The sequence below is a fragment of the Lemur catta genome, chromosome 24 (genome assembly GCF_020740605.2).
Source record: "Lemur catta isolate mLemCat1 chromosome 24, mLemCat1.pri, whole genome shotgun sequence".
NCBI classification, from domain to species: domain Eukaryota; kingdom Metazoa; phylum Chordata; class Mammalia; order Primates; family Lemuridae; genus Lemur; species Lemur catta.
Window position 1 is genome coordinate 9145806 of NC_059151.1, and position 23415 is coordinate 9169220.

At 47.8% G+C, this 23415-nt stretch overlaps 1 protein-coding gene across 2 annotated transcripts in view; it reads right to left on the minus strand.

The window, feature by feature from the left end:
* Positions 1–23415, minus strand: part of UNC5C (unc-5 netrin receptor C) — a 344945-nt gene that overhangs the window by 5613 nt on the left and 315917 nt on the right. For both annotated transcript variants that reach the window (XM_045536735.1, XM_045536736.1), the window contains 4 exons: positions 20462–20630; positions 17734–17967; positions 4033–4182; positions 1888–2052 (listed from right to left, as the gene is read on the minus strand). In XM_045536735.1, coding sequence (XP_045392691.1) covers positions 1888–2052; positions 4033–4182; positions 17734–17967; positions 20462–20630 — 718 coding nt within the window. The remainder of the gene's footprint in view (positions 1–1887; positions 2053–4032; positions 4183–17733; positions 17968–20461; positions 20631–23415) is intronic.

Here is a 23415-nt window from a genome sequence, read left to right on the forward strand (position 1 = left end):
CCCAGGAAGGAGCCCTGTTCAGAAGAAACAAACCCTAAACCAGGAGAGAAAGGCTCCATTTATGGTTTGTCAGTCCCCCTGTGCCCTTTTTCTTGGACGTTTGCATGAGGATCCCGGTCTCAGAACTTTCCAGAGCCCATTGTTCATCGGGGCCCAGCCCTGTTCCCCAATGCCACTACCGCATCCACGCTCCCTCCTCTGCACACCGGGCGCTGCATTCAAATGCTAACCACAATGGCAGGTCTCAATGACCCAGGAGCAAAAGCCACAGCCTGCCCCTAAGTCCCCAAAGTCATCTCCATGCCAGTCACTTTTTTTCTCCCTCCAATATGCTTGTCTGTCACCTGGGCAGATGCCTCCTACGTGGCTGCAGACTGCCACCAAGCCGTAAAAGCAATGATCTCCCCTCTCCGTTGGCACAAGAAAGAAAGTCCTTCAAACTGTGATCGCGCGATGCAAAACTGTCCCTGTTCTGGGAGGACGCAGGGCTGCTCCCTTTCATTGGTGGCTGCCTCTGAGCCACCTTGTCAACCCACAGCGAATGCCCCCGCGGAACAGAAAGCCACCATCAAAGGCCCAGCCTTCCGCGCCCCCCCCTCCAAAATGCGGCCGCCTTTGTTGTCACCAGAGCTGGGTGGTTATTGAACTTTGCAGAGCCCGCTGGGCCCGCCAAGTGACAACACCCTCCTGGGCCAGCGGGGGTGGAGCTTCGAGCCTGGGAGATGGGGCCCGGCGGTTGCCATGGCGCCCTGACACCGAGCTCATGCCTGATGAATGTCACCGGGCTCTGTGACTAAAGTTGTTTACGAGTCAAAAGTCGCATGAAACTCCAGGAGGAAATGACAATCGTGCCCCGGCGGGCTGTGGGAAAGAAGAATGGGGTGTCGCTGAGGCCGAGGGGGACAAGACCAGCTGAACACGGTGACGCTCCATTCGTCACTGTGTGTGCGACACCAAGGGACAGGCAGGATTGAAATCACACACTGGTTCACTGTAGTTTTAAAATACGACCACCTTGTGCTTTGGGCACAGCAAGCAGCATGGGGCTGGGCTCCCCAAGTCCCTGGAGAGGCCACCTTCGGCCACTCCACAGCTGCTGTCCCCTTCGTGTCCCCAGCGGGAAGGGTTACCTTGCTATAGGCCCTGGGACCCAAGCCAACAGCTAAGGAAGGTCGCAGGCACCTCCTCTTCCCTTACAGAGAAGTTTCAAGGGACAGCGGTCACTAGCGTGTCTGTCACAGGGACATGTGAGGATCACAGCAAAGGAAGGCAAAGCTGGTGGCCACCAGCGGGAAATACGTCGATGTCACTTCTAGTCCCACCCTAGAGAAAAGGACATCTCGTCTTCTATTTGGAGAGTGAGGGGTGACAGAGAAAGCAGACCAAGAGGTTTCCCTTTTTACATGGAAATAAAAAGGGAGAGAAGAGGGACAGGGGACAGACGCTGGTCTCTGTCCCCACACCCCCCTCAGCAGCATGGTTGCGGCCTGGGCACCAGGCAGGGAGGGAGGGAGGGGACAGACAGATGGAAGGTGCTGGAACGTCACGCAGCCAGGGAGGCTTTGGGAGAAGTGACTCCATGTGCACGCTCCTTAAATTAAACCTCATCCTTGAAATTCAGATCCGTTTTTAAAAGTCACAGCAGGATTCTGGAATTCATGTCATCAAAAAAGATGACTTGGCTTTCAAAAAGGATCCCTCGTTGTAAGTTTCTGTGCAACTCGCGCCCCGCGTGCATATTCAAAATATTACTCTGTTAACAAACAGGACCCAGGGAAGCCTTGGAGGACCTGGCACGTGGCCTGGGTGAGACACCCTCACAGCCCACATTGTCCCTCCTTCCCGGTCGCCCTCTCTGCTGGGTCCCGACGGGCACGAGCTGCTCACCTCCGACACGGTGCAGTTCAGCTGGAAGATCTGCCCTTCTCCTTCCACCTGCCGCACACACAGCTTGCAGACCAGCTCCACCGTGTTCAGGCTGAATCTTTCCAGAGTGAAGGTGCAGTGCAGGTTTCTCTGCGACCCGCTCCAGATGTGGTAAAAAGGGATTTCCTACAGGATACGAAAGGGTTAATCACACACGAGGGGCTAACACCAAGAAGGACTATCAGATCCTCTGCTGCTGGGGACTCATGTCAGTATCATGTACATTACTTCGTACGAAGCCCTGTGTGTCAGCACACCAGGACCATCTGCCTTTGCACATGAAAAAAACTGAGGCCCAGAGAGGTTAAGTAACTGACCCGAAGCCACACAGCGAGTGAGTGGCAGAGCTGAGATGCAAACCTAAGGAGTCAGCCTCTGGAATCCACGCACCTAACCAGTCTGCCACGTGTCTCTAATTTACCAAAGGAGTCATTGTAAAGGATGGGAGCAAAGTTTATAAAATTCCCCGGATAGAACTTACACACCCCAGTTGTCACTCATTAAAAGGCATCCCTGCCGTGGCATCCCTAGGAAAGCAAAGTCCAAAGGATGATGCCCCGGTGCCTTTGCTCCCGTCCTCCCCCAAAAGGACAGGGGACCCCCAACTACTGCTGGCAGCTGAAGACTCAATTAGCTGCTGCTGCTGCAAAAAAAATCCTTGGCTTAAAAAGCACCAAGCCTCTAACAGACTTTAATTTTCTAAAAGTCTAAACCGCCTCACATAGCCCAGCCTGGAATCTGTTTTCAATAAAGGAAAGGACAGGCTGATACGTGCAAGACGGGAGAACAGGGTGGGCAAGGGCAGGAGCTCTGGAGCCAGAGCTAGTACACACCACAGCGCCCCCCTCTGGCTAACGTGGGAACGTAGGCCAAGTTGCCTAACGTTTCCAAGCCTCAGTTTCCTCATCTGCAAGAGTAAGCAAAGAGCATCTAATTCCCAGACCCGCTAGGGTTAAATGAGATGAACCAAAGTGCATGCAACAGTGTCTGACCAGATGGTAGACGTTCAGCCACAGTTAGCTTTAACTAATATCATATTATTAACAGTATTATTAAAATAGTATGTTCCATTATGATCGTATAAAAGAAGTTGCTTATAAAAGGGGGAGATTGGTGGAAGTTTGTGTCAGCTGCAACAGGGAGGAAAGAGGAAAGCCAAGGAAGAGATGTCCCGAGAAAGTCACAGGCCCGCTCTCTTGGTCACATGCCGAGCTACAGCTCAGCTGTGTGACAGAGGAGTCTGGCGTGCTGAGCCCCTCAAAGCTCACGATTGTTAACAAACTAGGACATTTGCTTCCCATCGCTGATGTGCAAGCGGAGAAGTCCTCCCCGCAGTCCTTCTAGTATGTTTGGGGACTGACATCAGGGAATAGTAACTGAAGTGCAGTTCGGCTGCAGTGCTGGGGGGTGGGTGGGTTGGATCTGTGTGTGTGTAGACACGGCTCCCCTAAATGTCTCTGCATCTCCTAGGTCCGGGTACAGGGCTCACCAGCCCATCAAAACAGCTTCCTGCGAGCGCAGGTTGGCAGGTGGAGGGGAAAACTTCTTGAGAGACCTGTGACTGTCCCCCAGGTACACACAATACCCAGTACGTATGTACCTGCGGAAAATACCGTGGAACCGGTATTTTTATGCCTGTTAATTGAATCGGTCCTGACCGGGTTTCACTTTTACATGCTATTTCAGTTCCCAAACTGGAGTTCCTTTAAGTTTTCAACATAAGGGTACTGGCCTAGCAAGGCTGAAACTTAATTTGTGGCACATGGTGTAAGACTGTCCTTCTGTTTTTTTCTATGAATGCTTTTGAGGCTGTTTTAACCAGTTCAATGCGAATGTTTACTAAGCAAATTAATCAATGGAATTGGAAGTCTTATTTGCTAGAAATAAAATAAGGATGGTATAGTTTTTTTAAAGAATTTAAAAATGCATTCTTTCAAATATGTCCGCAAGGTATTTTTCAAAAATCCTAAATAAACCCAACGATTTCAGAGAAACAAGTACTGACATGAAATTAATTTCAAGGAAGGGAGTTTCTTACGTCTGTGTAATTTTAGTCCCCTTGATTGGCGCTGTCTTCAAGCCTGTTGTGCAACTTGGGCAACTCACCTGATATTTAGCCAGCAGTTTGCTCTTCCAGAGGGAATGGGCGATGTCGTGAATTGACAGGCGCAGGTTATGGGTGCTGCCTTTGAAATGAAGCGCCTTGGGTTCGTCTAGGAGCTGTCCTCCCATCTGTCTCTCAAGATGCACAACTTCCTGCAATGACACGCCCAAAAGCAAACGCACGTTATTGACTTGCATCTCTTCCGTCAATGCTTGGATCAAATGAGCGTTTCTTCGCTGTGCTTTCTGAACCGCAGGCCTAACTTGTGAAACACCATGGACATCCACTTTTGCTCAAGCCTTGAGATCCTCCAGTTGAAGCCCTGCCCGTTTGGGATGGGACAGGCCCCTTCTGAGAAACCGTCTTGGCAATCTACATCACCCTGTCATGCAGCAAATTCAGTACTGTCTGCCCTTACCAAATGAGCAGGGCAGTATTTTACCAAACACAGGTGATTATAACAAGCAGAACTTAAAACTGGAAGAACCCCAAATAAAAGAAACCATAGGTAGGAAATATAGATAAACAGATGAAAAAGTAGATCGTCGATCAATTCTTAGGGAAAGGGGCAAACAACTGTAAGACCATGTCTTGGACTGGGTAAAACAAACTGACAACCCAAATTCCAGAACCTGTTTTAGACATTTAGTTCAATCTCTTATGGTGTCTTCAGGGACAGAAATAAAAAGATCAAAATTTTTGCTCAAAATCATCCATTGCATTTTCCCAATTATTAAAACATTTTTAGAATATGCTCATTCTATGTTGCGTTAGAGGAAAACAGTCTGACACGGATTAGGAAGGTTTTTAAACACCAAATACTGAAGTCGGTAGTCGTTCAAATTCAATTTTAGAAAGAACACCTTATTTCTCAAGCATCCTAGCTGATGAAAAAATTTGCTATGTCATTTACTTACACTATAAAGATACGACACAAAGACAAATTTTATATATACTTCCATTTCTCAAGTGCGTTAATGGGAGTTAATGAAGCATTTCCAACTGCAGCTGTAATTATCCAAACAGCAGCAACCGTCAGTTATCAATGAACAAACGATCCCGGGTCTCCTCTGCTGTCTGAACCAACTGCATGCACTTCACTCCTCTCATGCCTTAACAGTTTGGTGATATTTTGATAGCATGGAGTTCCAGAACACAGGTGTTCGTTCTGAATGCCACACACCTTAGGCACCTACCAGGGTACCAAGCACGGGTGGGTTACCGTGGAAGATTTCAAGTATGGGAACCTCATGATCTCATTCATATCTGGAAATGCATCACTTTGCGTTTGTTGAGTGCATTCTAACCCATGCACTTGTGATCTCACCGACATCACTGATTAGATGTAAACAGCTCATTGCAAGCTGCTGCTTTAGGGATTCTTAGCATCCGTCATCTTTGGGTCAAGCCACTATTCTGAACAATGCAAGCCTGCTGAAAGGTCCCCTAAGGTGTAAAAAATATTAGGATAATGTGGAATGTGGTCTCAGACAGGGACTTCTCTAATTAGCATCTAATGGAAGAGACGAGGCGATAACACGCTGACTCCGAGAGGCGTGCGGCCCAGTTGCCTGAGAGTTATTGACTTGCTATTTAACGTTGTTGGATGATGAGAAGCTATTACTTGTGACAGCAGCCTGAGCAGTCAGCAAGCCCCAGCCACAGCCAGCCGGCCACCTCGACACATATGTCGTGTCATTGTGCCCCAGCTCTGCCGTGCATGAGCTCAGCAGGCGCCCGGGGGGCTCCAGTGGGCCACACGGAGCCACCCAGCCTGGTCACACATGGTCCTTGCAGAACACCCTCCACAACAACACTGCACACCCCATTCCTCGACAAGAATCCAGCCCTGTGGAAATGCAGGAGAAGAAAAGTGAGGGTTAATGGCAGTTTCTTCTGCTTCAGCAGGGAGGCATAATAAGCCTATGCTGATCATGTTTGTTGTCTGGTTAGCATAATAGAGAAAGCCGATGTTCCCAGTGAACCTGGCACCTGACAAATTCTAAAGCTAAAATGATGTTTGTTTATAAGCCATTAGAAGAAAAGAAACATAATTAGAAATCTTTGAGATTACAGTCGTGCCAATCAATCAGTTCCAGCTCCTTTCCAGTACACCCTAATTACCTCATCAAGACGTCTAAAGAGCAATCGATAGTAATTATCTGATTACTATAGATCTTCATTATGTCCAAATTATCTCCCTGGGATGTCTAAAAGAAGATGCATTGTATTCCGGGAGGTAATTGGACCCAACAATGTATAATCCGCACCCATCCCTACAATCAACGTAGACCGCCAGTTTTCTTGGCGGGGCACTGAAGGAACCTAAACTGCCCATTGGCCTTGACCTTGAAGTCAAGACATCTAACGCCACATTTTGAGTGCAAAGACTGGGCTGGAGTGAGCCCAAGGATAAGGCTGTGTTTGGTTCAATAAAGTCATGGTAAAGAATTCTCCCTAGTGGGGACAGAGTCTGGACCGGCTTGGAGAGCCTTTATTCGAGAAGAAGGACCAAGAAAAGGGTCATGTTAAGGACAGTGAGGCCACACAACAGAACCTTTCCATATTCTTAACCTCCCCATCTCTCCATCAACCAGCGGGGACACACAAAGCTGCTGCCCAGAGCTGGGCAGCTTTCTTCTCCCTTTCAATTGTACTTGATCCTGGTGAAAAACAAACTGCCCATCAAGACGCATCATGCTTAGGGCCTAGGCCTCTGATCGTGTTCGCTTACGTATTCCACCACTCAAAACCTGAGCATGCATTTTGTGTTTATTTGCATATTATGAATATATCAATGGGTTAATACACTCCATTATAAATATCCATAAAGTTTAAAAATACAGGAAGTTCTGTATTTACCTATCTTAGCAAAAAGCTAAGCACTAATATTGTCTTTTTTTGCCCCCATGGTTCATTGGGCCTTGGGTGTGTGAACTGTATTTCAGAAACTGCTCTCATTTCACCGGTACCTGGGGGAGAACTCAGCCCACCAGTGAAGGATTCAGCAAGAAGAAACGTCACCGAACTTAAATTGAACATGTTTTCCTTACAAGTGTCAACTGGTATCTTGACACTCATTAACATAACAAAATAAAGGAGAAGACGATAACCAAAGCGTGGATCAAAAGTATCTCAATCAATCAAGCAAACAACTCTTTGGAAACTAACATACTGTAAAACCACACGTGAGTCAGCTGACTTGTCACCTCCAGTGACTCCCGCATACAAGTTTTGAGTCAGAAGACAGAAGCCAGCCCACCTGCAAGGCTGGCCAGGCTTTCATTCGGAATTTTAAGTGTTACAATTTGGGACATGCTGTAGCGGTCACAACTTAAAAATACACTGTACCTTGCACTCCAAGAGGGGCGATTTTCTGAAATCCGGGTGCATGATATCATTTTGGTGAATACGTTTTCGATACATGAAAGTAACAGGCACACACATCAGTAAGATACAGCTTTACAGTTAAATCTTTCCCTCCCCTTAATCTTCCTAGAAACATTCATTCAACATCTGTGAGACCCGTTGTAAGGCCTGCCGGGAACCACGCCCGGCTCTGAGGGACACAGACAAGAAAGTCCCCGTCGCTGCCACCAACTGCTAATGGTCCACGGGGGTGGGGGAGGCCCACGTGTAACCACGTCACCACAACACAGTGTGCTCAGCTCTAAAACACCTTCTAGACGGGCTGCTTTTGGATCGCCAAGGCGAGGGTATTGTAAAACACCTTAAAAAAGAATCAGAAGAAAATATATTTAAGGTCAAAAGACTTAGGAAGACTTAAGAAAAAGTATGGTGACCCTGGAAAGAAATGCCTATAATAGGAATTAAGATCCTTTAGGCTCTTTGTTCTCAAGGAATGCAAATGTCCCCTTTCTCAGCAGAGGCTGTCCTCTCTCCTGGTGGCACCTCCCACCTCAGTGGCCTGTTGGAGCTTGCTGGGGGAGTGTCCACCTGTCGCTTTGATGGCCTGGCCCTGCTGATGGGGGAGGGGTTGGTTTCTGGCTCCCTCGGACAGCTCTGTCTGCACCCCTCTGGCTTTGCCTTAAAAGATACCGCCAAGAGCAGCTTGAACCCCAGTCCTAGTGTCCCCAGGAGCAGGTCCTCTGCCTCCGAGCCCGGTGTCGGCTGGGAACATGCACAGTCCTGTTGGGGACAGGGGCTCCTTCCCCAAGGCGGTGTCACCTCCCCAAGCTGGCCGCCCCAGCGAGGGCCGTATTGATTCAGGGAGCCCGGGAGGGACGGCACGAAAGGCAGCGACAAGGATTCCGCAGTCGAAACAAGCAGCTCTCACAGTAACCAAGCCATTAGCCTGCGTCACTTAAGAGCCACAATAAATCCAAGCTGTTTTAAATTAGGCCCGAGTGCACACAAAGCGGGTATCTCTGGCCTGCACCCAAAACCCTCCCAGGCTCTCAGACGAGGATCTGCCCTCATTAAGGCCTGCCAGGGAGAGGCCAAGGGAGGATGCTTCTGGAAGCCTCACCGCTCCTACACCCTGGCCCGTCTTGTCTCCCCGCGCGTTACCTTGGGTTGGATTGTGTCTGTCCCCAGTGCTTCCCTTCCTCCTTCCCTCCCTGTCCCTCCACGCTGGGCCGGTTTCCCGTGTCAGTCTCACGACTGCGGCTCCCTGGGAGCCCCCAGGCAAGGGAGTGGCATCCACTTAGACACCTCAAGCGCATCTTCCTGAATGTGACAAGTCTCTGTCCCCAGGGTCCAGGCTGAAGCTGGGCCACACAACTCTGCAGAGCAGCACTTTGTGCCAAGAACTGTGAGGTGCTGGGCCCCCCCAGCAGGTCTGCTGGGCCCAAGCTCCTGGCCCCGGCTTTGTTCTGTGCACCCCCGGCCCACGCACCCCTGCACCGCTCACCTCCCCCCTGCACACACCTTGGGGGTCACCTGCTCTGCGTGAGGACCTGCCCCTCCCGCTCCCCCCTGCTCCAAATCTCCCCACCTGCTGCTTCACGGCCTTCGTTTGGGCTTCAGCTTCTCAGGGGCTGATCATCCTACTTGGGGATTATCCAGTCTTCAGCTTCTCTCTCCTCCCCTGCCTCTTTCTCCTTTTCTCTCCAACTACTTTCCTTTCACTCTTTTCCTTTTCTTTTCAGAAATCTCATAAGCCAGAGAAGGGGTGAACAAACGATTACACTTTAAGTCTCACATACCCCACCGAAATCTCTTCTGGAAGAGCAGGTGGCAGGGAGGTGATCAGGGCTTCGTTTTCCTTTATCCGTCTTCGCTCTTGGTACGGTTTTTGGAGGTGATCTGTCCCTGAGCTATTTTTGACAGAACCCCTCAGCTGTGAATTGGCTGCATTTACTGCTGCCAAGAAGCGTGGGACCCACGGGAGGGAGCTGAGCAGGTGGCGGGGACGGGGGGGGGCTGGAGGGGAAGCCACCAAGGCCACTGCGTGGAGAAGATGGCACCAAAGCTGGCCAGGGTGGCAGCAGCAGCCTCGCGCCCCGGCTGCCTCGCGTTTGCTTTGCCTTCTCGGCCCCGTGGAGCTGCGGCTCTGCACGCTCTGTCCTGGGCACTGGACCAAGCACCTAAGGCAGCGCTGCATGGCTGCAGCGCCCGCTGTCACTGCCATTGTCACCGTGCTTCTGCAACTGACACACGTGGGTCTCCAAGGCACAAAGAACCAACCAGCAAATGTTCAGGGTGCTAAACCTCAAAAGATCAACCCTCAAAGACTGTGCTGAGTGGCATTAAGAAAACCACATCCGCCATCCGATTCTAAGGAGCCTGGTTTGCTTCTGTTCATTCTGCATGCACAGAAGCGTTGCAACCTGCCCTTGTCATTTGGGGGTGAGCTCTTCCTCCCTTTGCTACCCTGGCCATCGCCGCTGGCTCCGTCACAGCTGTGGGGGCCTTCAGGCCACCCCTTCTCTCCCCTTCCCTGCCAGTTTTGCAGGGGTGCTGCTCCCAGCCCCCACATGCTGTCTCCTCCTCCGGCCTGAGGCCTCGGGCCGACGAGCCGGGCGGGCGCAGAGAGCAGCATCTGCCTGTCACAGCCCGGCCTCCCCCACCTGCTCGGGTCACCGTCCCTGGCGACCAGCCTGGCGCTGCTGGTTTCCAGGCCCGTATTCACGCCGGGGTGCCCCGCTCTCCCCCTGCGCGCGTCTGCAAGTAATCACCCCGAATAATAACAAGGCCAGACTCGGGTGACCACGTGCAAACATGTCCCCGTCAAGTCACTTCATTCTTAGGGCTCTGCCTGCTGTTCCCCCAGCTGCTGCCACCACGGATGCTTGGTCTGAGCTGCCGCTTCCAGCCTGGCCAGTCAGGGCAGTTTGTGACACTTTCAAAGCAAAATGCCAAGGGGTGGCATGCAGGGAAGCGGCGTGTCACATGCCTATCTCTGGGCATGCTCTTGAGGCAAAGGTTCCCTCTCGCATTTATGTGTTAGGAACAGCACTTTGCAGGTTGTTCTAGGACTTCTGAAATCATCTTGCATTTCTTCTCACCCTTTTAACATGTTATTTTTAAATTGCTGCATTAGTTTTCTATTGTTGCCGTGAGAAATTAGCACAAAGGTAGTGACTTAACACACACACATGATCTCACAGTTCTGTACGTCAGGTGTCCAGCGCGGGCCTCGCTGGGCTAAAATCAAGGTGTGACTAGGGCCACCGTCCTTTCTGAAAGCTCGAGGGGAGAACTTGCTCTTTCGTCTTTTCCACCTTCCAGAAGTTGCTCACAATTCCTGGTTCATGACCCTCCTCTGTCTTCAAACCCAGAGACGAGTTTGAGCCTTTTCCCATTGTTATCTCTCTCTCTGCCCATAGCTGGGGAAAGTTCTCCACTTTTAAGAATCCATGTAATTGGACTGGACCCATGAGATAATCCCAGACAACCTCCCTGTTGTCACACCGGCAAAGGTTCTTTTGCCATGTAAGGAAATATATCCACAGGTTCTAGATTTTAAGGTGTAGATATCTTGGGGGAGCCATTATTCTGCCCACCTCAACTTGTATTTTCTCTCTTTTCTCTGTCTCTCTCTCTCAAAAAATAAATTCAACATGGCAGGTCGTGTCCAAGATGTCCAACAAGGCTAGGGCCAAGTCTCATAAGACGATGATAAAGATGGGTAAATTTACAGGCACCAAAAGACGCCCGTGACCGCATGGCCGACCAGCCAGACGGCTACTAAACCCTGGAACTCACCCCACAATGAGATCACAATTAGATTTAATATCTTCATTGAGCCATTGTCTTCAAAATGCCACAGTCGTCTACATGCCCACTTAGGGATGATTCACAGTATCTAGTGCCTATTTTATGCCAGGAGATTTAACAAATTTGATCGCCTGCAATCTGCAAAGGGTCTCTGATGCAGACCAAATCACCGTCCAAAGAGGTCAAGTTCGGGGACCAGGGCCACCAAGCTGATGCATGGTGGAACCAATGGAGTCAGCCAGCCCGAATCAGGCTCTCCGACGGCCCCACGCTCCCTCCCATCCGCTTAGCAGGAAAATGCATTAGGAATCTTCAGCACGTTTGTTGTTGTTCTCTAATACATATGTTAGATCTGAATAGGATTCTTAAAATATAAAACACAGGTCAGGCTAGTTTTGAGGTGGTTTGAGGGAACTGTAAGAAAAGATATGGTTAATGGGACCAATTTCAGGGAAGGCCAGCGTTAGACGGCATAGGGAAGCAGGCTTGAGGTGTCCTGGGTTCAGTAAGGTCACAGATTGCCATAGAAGAAACAAGGAGGACAGCAGTGGGAATGTGACAGGTGGCAGGATGAAAATAAAGCCACCTCCTTCTCCTTTGAATTATTTACTTATGAGACAGAATCTCGCTGTTTCTCCCAGGCTAGAGTGCAGTGGTGTCAGCCTAGCTCACAGCAACATCAAACTCCTGGGCTCAAGCCATCCTCCTGCCTCAGCCTCCCAAGTAGCTGGGACTATGGGCATGCGCCACCATGCCTGGCTAATTTTTTTTTTTAATTTTTTGTAGAGACGGGATCTCGCTTGTTGCTCAGTCTGGTCTCCAGCTCCTGGCCTCCCACGTGTAGCCCAAGAAAGTATCACGCGATTCTAAATCGACTTCATCCAACCTACTTTCTTGTACTGCACCTTTCAGTGTTTCCTTCAATCTTCTCTTATCTTTTCACATAATATGAACTTTCACAGATCTACCATACTATACTACAGCCTGGACTTAGGAATGTGCAAACTCAATGAATCCAGGGAAGAGCTTCATGCTAAATGACCCCGTAAAGAAATCCAGGTTATGTTAACACACATCATTTGGTTTATATCACATATATGTCTGTTACAAATTCAACAAACATCACACACTGCCAGGATCACCTGCAAAGAATTCCTCTGTTAGTTTCTGAATCTCACGGTTTAGTACACATCCCTTTATTATGCAGGGTATTATATACCCTTCGGACAGTGGAGCAAAAATTACTTATTTCCACATAGATGTATGTTTCTCCCTGGGTGTTTTTAAACTTACACCAAACATAGCCTTGCTCTCTACTAATTTCTGGTCTGTTTATACTAGGATTTAAGTCTTTGCAAATAATGAAAGGAAAACACCATTTTTATTACTTTAATCGCCAAAAGAGGAAGGAAAAACAAAAGCTCTGATACTACCAAACTCAACCTTTTCAATAGACTTGACCTCTCTATTTGAGCTGACTCCAAACTAGTCTCACAATTGTTAGCATCTTTATCTTTTATGCGAACTCAACTTGAGCATTGCTCCCACTGGTCCGCATGCACGGGGGGGAAACAAGACAAAAACAAAACCCTCCTGAAAGGTATAAAAGAATTGCACTGTCTCCCAGCCAGCCTTATCTCCAACTCTGGTAGTCACTGCCAGCATTTTATTAACTAAGTCTACATCGATGCTTCCAAATTGCTAAGGATAGATTTCAAGTTTTAGGTGACCATTTTGCCCCAAGGCTCAACACAACTCAGGGAAATTCTTACAAATGCTGCCAAACTCAAAGAGGTGGATGGAGAGATTAGAAAATGCATCAGTGGCCGGGCGCAGTGGCTCACGCCTGTCATCCTAGCACTCTGGGAGGCCGAGGCGGGCGAATCGTTTGAGCTCAGGAGTTCGAGACCAGCCTGGGCAAGAGCGAGACCCCGTCTCTACTAAAAATAGAAAGAAATTATATGAACAGCTAAAAATATATATAGAAAAAATGAGCTGGGCATGGTGGCGCATGCCTGTAGTCCCAGCTACTCGGGAGGCTGAGGCAGGAGGATCGCTTGAGCCCAGGAGTTTGAGGTTGCTGTGAGCTAGGCAGACACCACGGCACTCTAGCCTGGGCAACAGAGCGAGACTGTTTCAAAAAACAGAAATGCATCAGGGTTGTTTAAGATGGACTGATGAAGAAGTCCCCCTCGCCATTTTTTCTTTCCATCCACATGGATAATACAACCACGTATGATTAAAAAGTGATCATTAATATTCTTGACATGTTCATCTCTAGACATCGTGGCTCAGTCTTTTGCAATAGCTCAAGGACTGTGCAGTTATGATCTGAGAATGCGTGCTCCACTGGGCCTCCGTGTCTGCCCTAGCCCAGCGTTTCTGAGGGTTTTTCTGCAATTTGCAAAGAATCTCCAGCACGCAGCAGTCAATAAGAAGATATCAAGTCCTGGGAGGCCCAGCCGCTGGCCTCGCTTGCTATGCTGGGGATGGACGTGGTCAGGAGTTGGATAAAATATACGCAAGGAAGCAGAGCTCCTCAGAAAAGCCTGCAGCGGCTCAACGTGACCAGAGATTCCAGGTTAGAAGTGAGATCCCTGTGGGTACAGGTCAGAGCAGATGAGAGTCTGGGGGCTTCTTGGGAACAAGGGCGGCTTCTGTGCACCCCGTGTGAGAGGGACAGAAGGTCCTGTGGCTGTGGGGGACATCTGGGCAACGCAGCGGTGGCTAAAGGAGATGAAGTCTAGAGCATCGTCCACACCAGAGGACAGGTGATGCGGGGTGAAGTGAGCGCTACTGGAATAAATCCAGGCTAAGGAACTGTGCTGTAAGTGGTGACAGTGACTTTGAGAGAATGATGGGAACGAGATGGGTGGGCAGAAAGACCACACGCAGGAAAGAGGATCTGCAGAGGCCCGAGCTACGGAACTGGAATGGGTGACAGGTGACAGAAGGAAGGTGCAGCCCACGAAGTAGAGAGAGGCCCCAGAAGGATTCCAGGGCACGAGAGGTACTGGAGCTTTTCCTCTTGGCCTCGTGCTTGGTTGGGGGGCTGTGGTCTTGCCCGCAGGCATCGTGCGGTCTCACCAGAAAGCAGCAGTGAATAGGAGCAGGTGGGACAATGGGGGACAGAATGATGTGAGGACGTTGGATGTTGTCCTGCAGTAGAATTAGAGTTCCAAAAAGATCTGTGAAAGTGTTTAGGATGTCAGTTCTTACCTTGGCTGCATAATAGAAAAACCCAGGGAGTGGTGTAAAAATAAACACCCCCCAAACCCAATACCCAGATGAATTAGATCAGAACCTGAGCAGTGAGACCCTGGAGTGAGTCTTTTTAAAAGCTCAGCAACTGATTGCTGCATGCACGGAGGTGGGGAACGACTGATTTGGGAAGAGCATGAATGCGTGAGTCAGGGGTAGGGCAGCCTGAAGGAGGGGGTGGTATTCGGGAGGGGTGGCGTGGGGGACTATTGCTGGGGACAGCACTTAGAGAAGCAGGGAGATGGGACAGACACAGGCAGGGAACATCAGCAGGCAGGGCACCGAGGTGGCAGGATTTCAGTAATAAAGGGCCTTTTCGGCTCATCAGCCCCAAGGCTCCAATTCCAGCGTGGGTGCGAGGCCCCGTCCTGGGGACTGAACTAATTGTCTCTTTGGTATGTTGGAGGGACCGTTTACCTATAACTAGGATTTTGGTATTTCTGCATTATTAAAAGGCCACGAGGTGCGAGAAAGCCTCATCCATTATTCATGTTTGTTTCAGGCTAAGTGCTAGATCCCCAGATGCCGAGAATTTATAAATGTCTGTTTGGAAAAAAGCATTGACCACGGTACAAATTGCTCTTGGGTTTTTTTTTTGCACGGTTGAAAACTGTTTATCCGTCTTTCTCAGGGTTGAGCATTTGCACCTCTTTTGGGCTCCTTACAATGATCAAAATTATTTTCTACAGCATTACACTTTGGCGTGGATTTGCGTGTGTCTGCTGGAAACACAGGTGCCCGAGCAGAGAACTAGGTGTGTGGATATAAAATATGGGTGTGTAGCCTTTCAAATATGTACGGTGTGCTTTTTGCAACTTTTTTTTTCTTGCAATTCTTAAAAAGATTTGCCTTCTTCAGACCCCGTGATTCCCCTAGAGATCGTTTTCCCTAAGAAGAGTTTAAGCCTAGCATGACTTCTATCCTGACGGTGCTTAGACGTATCCCACTTGAAAGGAATATAAAAGAAATAACCTTAAGCTTTACACCAGACCTGTGTGTTCACGACACTTATTCCCCATCAGAAAGTCTTGCAGCCTTGATCATCAAATTACACCCAGCAACCAAACAAGCCTCTTCCCCTCCCCGAAGACCACGCTGGTCCCATCCAACACGAGGATCAGATGATGCCAACAGGCTCCGGGCTTGTCTATTTCCATTTGTGTCCCTACAACCTAAATCCCTTGGAGCCTGCCTCTCAGGGACACATCCTGAAACACTCACTTTTCATGACCCACAACTGCTCTCCGGATAGAAGCTCCAGAAGGACATTTCTTCCCTTCGCTTCTTTGATTCATTTCTTTTCTCCCACTTCTATTGCCCCTCTGGGTTCCTGCCCTCCTTTAGCTCCTTTGCAAGCTGTACTCTCTGCTCCCTTGCAGCGGCGGGCTCTCCTCGGTCCCTGGGCTCTAGGGTGTCGCTCTGCAAGGGACCCAGCTTAGGAGGGGAGAACTCACAGCTGCACGACCCAGAGCAACTCACTGCGACTTTCTACTGCCTCGCATCGCACTTCTATGAAGTGGAGATAATCGCATCTGCTAAGGTTGCAAAGATTAAATGAGTTAATATGAAATATTTATAATTTCCCCTGGCACATAGGACGCACTCAGTAAATGGTTATTATTTCCGTGATTATTTTCTCCCTCTACTCACTCTTGATCTTCTCCCTGATCACCGAGGGTGACAAATAGCGACGTCATATTGGTTCCTGAATAGCTCAAAGTCTGTTCCCTGGTGACACCGTGTTTCGCACAGTCTCTTGGGCGTCTTTTTGAGATGCCCAATTCGTGCCTCTAACTCAGTATTAAAAAGAAAGGGCGCTGCTGTGGACTGCATGCTTGTGTCCCCCTCAAATTCCTATGTTGCAATCCCAACCCCTAGTGGGATGGTTGTGAGGAGGTGGGGCCTCTGGGAGGTAAATAGGTCACGGGGGTGGCGCTGTCATGAATGCAATCAGTGACCTTATAAAAGAGACCTTAGAGAGCTCCCCAGACCTCTGTCCCCCAGTGAGGACACAGTGCAAAGCTGGCAGGCTGCCACCCGGAAGGGGGACCTCACCAGAGCCCAGCCACAGTGGCACCTTGATCCGACCTCCCGACCTCCAGGGCTGTAGGAAATAGATGTTTGGTGTTTGAGCCACGCAATCCATGGGACTTCGCTGTCGCAGCCTGAACCGGCTAAGGCAGGCAGAAACTTACCTCTTCCACCCACGCAGCGCTTGTCACCGGGTCCCACGAAGGCTACTTGCACAGGACTTTGCATGCCTGTTCCCCTCATGTCACTCGTCTGTCATCCAGTCCCTGCCCCGCCACGCCTTCCTTCTCACCCTGCCTCTATCTTGTCACTGAAGTCAGATGAATATCTCTAACCTCTCTAACACTCAAGGGCCATCCCAATAAAATTTTCACCAGCCATTCCAGGCTTACTGGAACATAATGTTGTCTGCAAAGAATCTTTATTTATTGTTGGCATCATGTATTTCTTCATGCTCTTTCCACCCCCAGACAACTAGGATTCTTTCCCTTACTATCGCTGGTCAAAACCTCACCTTCCATCTGGGCCCAACCCAAATGGGAAAAATCCCTTTCAGAGTTCCTCAAAATAACAGGATGCTCTCCCTCTTCCGAATTCCCATAAAACTCTGCATATCTCTGACCTGCCCCTCGTCCTTAGCATATTTCTTGCATTTCTCCTTCCAGATCATAACATCTTCAAACGCACGCACTCTATCCCTTAAAGCTCCAAACGGGACCCAATGCATGGCCATCATCATGCCAGGAATTAAGCTCGTTTATTCTGCAAAGCAGTGGTCTGTCATCAGATGCTACCCCCCTTCTCCCCCGCAGCCCGAGTAAACAGAATGGGCGGCTATAAACCAAGCTGCACACAGGAGGGACATACAGCGTGAGCAATTACGCCCATGCCTTTCATAAGAAGAACACAGCTGAGATAAACGTGCAAGTCGATTATTTACCATGCACGGGTCTCGTTGCCAGATTTCGCTAAATTTTTCATGAAAAGGAATCAGGGAAGGTAAACAGAGCGGCCCGTGGGAGGAATGGGCATAAAGGAAACAGCTCATGGATCAGTGTGGCCTCGGGGAGGTGTCTACGCTGGTGTTTGAACTGCACCCTTTAGGGGCCACACGCTGGGGTGCATGCACGAGGACACACGGACGTGATTCCAGGTGGCCGCGGTGTCACCAAACCGTGGCTTCCAGGGCAAGGTGCAGGGGACAGGCAGGGCGGGGACAGCTCGCTCACCTTCAGGGCATCCCGGGTGTCGTCCAGGCAGTACACGCGCATGCTGTACTCCAGGGAGGAGCAGCAGAGGGGCCCGAAGATGGCCAGCTTGAGGCGCTTGGCCGCGGCTTTGGTGGCGGACTGCCCGGCCAGGGCGTAGGTGCTGAGGTTCTCGGTGAGGATGTGGCAGGCCTCCGCGTCCAGCTGGATGTAGCACGGGGTGGTGAAGTTTTCCTCTCCGACCACCACCACATCCTGGGGGGGACGAGAGGGAAGCGGCCACAGCTGAGCCACCGAGGACACGTGCTGGCCACCAATGGATGGTGGGGAACGGCAGTGCATGGAGAAGGACCGCTCCTTCTCCTGGCCTTTGTTCTTCCCCAGGCTGGATGATAAACTACTTCCATTCCTCATCATTGTCTCCCTTTACGCTGACAACATCCTTTATTCAGATGCCCTTTATGAGCACATTTCGATCTCCCAAAAACCTACATTCTCCCGAAAAATCTCCATGTGTGTAAAGAATTCGAGACATTAAGGAATTGTGCGATAATGCATTGTTTTGCAATTCTACTATGGTTTTCTGATACTTCCCAAACCAATATATTGCTTTTCCTAAATAATCTTGGTTGTCAGACTCTATGCAAAGTAAGATACGCCAAACGTCATGACTTTAAGACACGTTTCTGTGTTATTTTGCATGGAGGCCACTAAACAGTTAGTCTTTTAGACGCCAAAAATATTTAGCAAGAAATAAAAATAAGGGGAAGTGATGCTTTTTGTAAAAATCGGTACTAATTCAACCGGGTTTTGACTTATCCAAATGGCTCAGGCCACAGAATAAATAATCATCTGAAAGACCAAGTGTAGGATCCATTAACCAAGGGTTAAGTAAATGTTTTGTCATAAATTTAGTCCTCAGTGCTACACAAAGATGTGAAAGAAGTAGCCACCTAGGTGCTTGTTGATTCGTTAGGCCTTGCAATGTCATCTGAGCTGGACTGAGAACTGTGTTTTAATGGCAGCAGTGAGACCACTGCTTCAACTGAGCCTATACCCCAAAGGGAAGCTCAAACTGAAAAGGAAAACAGAGAAAGAAGCTCAGCACCCCCAGCTTTGTTCCTTCTCGCAGCAAACACATCCATAAAAGCTGCTTTCTCCAGCAGGACAAAGGAGAACCCGAAGTGTCACCTAGTGATGACGTGTTATGAGAAGCCTTCTAGAAGATTCCGACAAGAACGAAGATGCCATGTCCCAGCCACTCACAAGCATAAGGCTGTTTTCGTAAGGATCACCCCCTTCTACTCGCCTCATCTGGCAAGTTCATTGTTGCTGTGGTTATTACTCAAACCCAGAGTACTAGGGTCTTAGGCAGAGGAGCATGCAAACAAATTAGGATCACGTGAGATGAAGACTTTGAGATGTTTTCCAGATCATTTAAAGCTTAAATGGAATGAAAGTTAGATCTGGTTCAGTATGGTCTTAATTCAAGATACAGCACATTCATTGTTTATTTCATACACCCTGACAAGGAGGGGTCCCCTCGTATGGCCAAGGCCAGAGCACGCCCATGGGAAGGAAATGCCTCCAGGTAATCCCAGGGCTGCCCTGCTACTCTTCTAACTTTAATACTATGCCCCCCTAAAATATTAAGAGCTTGAATCTTCATATATATATCTTTCCTAAACATGTTTTCCTAAAACAATACCATAACGAATCATAAACTACATCAATATACTTGATATAGTATAACTTCATATTTTATGTATTCAAAATTTTATGTAAATATATAGTATAGGTTTTATGATTTTTGTTTGTTTTTTTGTTTTTTGAGACAGAGTCTCGGTCTGTTGCCCGGGCTAGAGTGAGTGCCGTGGCGTCAGCCTAGCTCACAGCAGCCTCAAACTCCTGGGCTCAAACGATCCTCCTGCCTCAGCCTCCCGAGTAGCTGGGGCTACAGGCATGCGCCACCATGCCCGGCTAATTTTTTCTATATATTTTCAGTTGTCCAGCTAATTTCTTTCTATTTTCAGTAGAGACGGGGCCTCGCTCTTGCTCAGGCTGGTCTCAAACTCCTGACCTCAATCCTCCCACCTCGGCCTCCCAGAGTGCTAGGATTACAGGCGTGAGCCACTGCGCCCGGCCTATTTGATATTTTTTGATAAACATATTCTCAAAATACAGGTTCTGAGCGAAAGGATCCGATGTAAGGAATGGGACTTGCTGAAGGCACCGACAATGGCAACAGCCACCGACAGCCAAGATGCCACACATTTTCTTCCTTCTAGTGGAGCTTTGGAGATATGTCCTTTTTGTTTTCCCAGATTAGATTCACAAGGACTATATCCCAGGGACTATTCTGCAGGTAAGTGCCTAGCATTTTCTGATGCAGGTACAACATGTCTCTATCTGCAAATTAACTATTTACTCTGCAAATTAACTACTATTTCTGTGTCTCCCTTCTTAATGCACAGTGTCTATATTCCAACTCTATTCCAAAAGGGGCTTGTCTGAGACTCTTAAGTGCTCTTTTCCTATAAGTTAGTTAATGCCTGAGCACCAGTTTCTTTGTGCCTATCGATGAGAAGATCAAGCGCTCGGGATCTAGTCTGTGCATCTGTCTCTTTCTCGCTCTCATTTTGAGTGTGAGCTAAAATCCCATCCGTGTTTGGCTGTAAAAGTAGAAGGCTTCCTGCTAATCTGCATGGATTGCTCCTTGCATTTCGTCTTCACCCCAACGCTCGCTCACCTCCCACGGTCCCTGTGCTGCCTGGTTCTTGAGCTGGATCTTCCAGTCCTCGGTGTTGGGGTCCGCACAGTGATGCATGGTGAGGATGACGGGGCGGGTCAGCAGGGCTCCGGGGGGCCCGCAGCTCACCACCGGGGTCAAGAGCGTCTGACAGTCCTCCATGGGCGGCCTGGTGGGAGCAGAGAACAGAGAGCAGAGATATGATATTTCTGTAGTATTTTTGCACAATGCATTTGAGATCTGAGATCTAAAGTTACACAAACAATTCCAGTAGTTTTCTCTTGGAGATTTTTTTTGGGTGATGGGTGTGGGGCAGAATTAAATGTTCTTTACATCAAAGATTTTGATCATTCAAGACTGGAGGCCTTCATGGTAATGATAAAATTCCCAGCATCTCTCAGATACCCTTTTCTTAGACACAGATCAGCCTTTGGTAGCTTCCTCTGAATTCGTATCCAGATACTTCCAGGACGGAATGGGAAGGAATAGTCCTTGTGAAGTTACATAACCAGCCTTTCTGATAATACCCGCCATCGGTCTCACAGGGTTTTAAATACTTGTGTGGTTTTAGGACCTAACTTGAAAAATACTTAAAAAAAAAAAAAAATCACTTCAGAATGAGGACACCCTAGAGCTAAACTTAGTCCAAATGACTTTCAGAAATAATTCAGGCTAGGACAGAAGATTCGTTCTTTCAAATGTGACCGGAAAGAATACAGAACTGTATTTCGACAGCAATTGAAAATGAGGTCTCTTTACTTGTATCCTTCATGCTCAGAAAATCTGGGCAGAAAGAACCTCGAAGATCCAAAGTCTTTATTTTCATATATTTTGATTGCCTTAAATTCTTTCCCTAACAAGATTATAATCAACAAGAAAATGGATAAATAACTCAGCCTGTCAGCTGGTTTGTGAGGAAGTAATCCCAGAGGTGTTGAGTAGACTATTCTAAGTCTCACCACTGACAAGTGCTAGTTAGCGCTGACACAAAAACTAATTCTTTCTCAACAACAATACTCCAACTATTCCATCAGAAGAGCACAGCTTTCAAAATCATGGACTCACAACTTTAGAAGAGTCCTCAGAGTTCGTCAAGCACCACCTTCCACCCAATACCAGAGCCTTTATACAACATGGCCGACATGTGGTTGGTATTCTAGACACATCCAGAATGACAGCCCACCGAAAAGTCACCTCATTTATTATCAAACCAAATTTACAATGCATTCTTACTTAGACTGAACACAATCTGCCTTCCTGAAATTTCTTTCCAAATATCCTTTCCCTTTTTCCTATCCCATTTCATTTCACGTATTTGGAGACTGATACGATGTCTCTAAAGTCTTCTTTACTACAGACCAAACATCCTCAAATTTTTCAACCTCAGCTTGAAAGGCATAATTTCCAGATCTCTTCCTACGTTTCCATCTTTGTTTTCATACGGATGCTACTCAGTGTTTCGATGTCCTCCTTCAAGTGGGAGCATCTTGAACTCAACACTCAAGTAGACAGGAGAGGAAGGCTACTATTTTCTTTGACGTGGAGTATGTAGTTTTTTGCATGCCTCACAAAATGGTTGCTTTAGATTATTGTCAATCAAGTAATTATTTATGAATATTAGTTGGCAGTCTCCAGTTATATGGGAAGATGGAGACGGTATGTTTAATCTTCTCCTTTACAAAACGAAGCAATGAAGCCCCAAGGAAGTTAAGAGATTTGTTAAATCTAATCACTCTTAGTATTCCTAACATGAACGGCTCTTAAACCAAGTCTGTATAGATTTATGGTTATCGTGATGGCTTTTAAACGCATGCACAGAAATTTGTGTTTTGCTTTCTAATTTCACCTAAACTATTTCAGGGTACATTTTAGGCCATCTGTTTCTTCCTGCCATGTCTTTCTTCCAAATACTGCCTATCTCTTCCCATCTTTTATCCTCCATACATCTGATATGCCTGCCATTTATGTTCTCATTCCAACCACTGATAACACTGCAACGCAAGAATAGGGCGAAGGGAGAGACCTTTTTAAGGATGCCACTTGAAACCACTCTCCAGTCTGACACCATCACTTAAAGTTACTTAATTCAACCAAACATTAACCCATTAAAATGGACATTGTCTAGTTCTTATTGTTCGATCTCATTCACATGACTATTACAAGAGACGTATCAAATTCTTTTATAATGGCAATGGCCACTTGAAATTGATTTTTCTCTAGTCTTTACAGTTTATATATGATTACATAATCTAAAACTTAGTTTGTATCTATGCGTACCCTCATTCAACACTCAATGAATGGTAGCAGCTATTATTATTTTTAATATTGTTGGAAGATAATTCTCCATGGATTTCTCATGTTTCTTCATGTCTTTTCAAGGATGCTTGTATAGGAATGGCCTTGGAAGTTAAGGTGGTGTCTACTTCTCATTATAAAAGACCCTGTGCTCAAGGTCCTTTTCTGGAACAAATAGCCACTGAGTGTGTAGATGTCATACAACCCTATTTGTGCCGCCATTTCTGAACTGGAGCTTGGGAAACTGACATGAAAAGGAAGATACTCTGTACTGCAGAGTGCTACTGCTGTGAGTAATGAACAGTCCTTTGTTTCTGACCCAAGAGTCTTGTGTCTTTTATCAGTATCCATAACACTGTGGCCGTGAACTTGGTAGCTCACAAGCAAGTTCAAATCTCAAAGCTCTCACAGTTGACTATTATCAATTTTAATAACTCAATTAAAATTTGGCATATTTTCCCCTTAATAATCCTCGGCTATCACTGCTTCCTCTCTCGTTCTAAAATTGCACTAGGATCTCACCAACTTATGGCTTTTCTTTCTTCCTATTTAAAAATCCGAAACAATTTTTACCTGCTTTCCACCTTTTAATGTCATTTCTAATCTCATTGATTAACACCACAGTTTCTCTCCTAAATCTGAAGTTATCTAAGTACTGG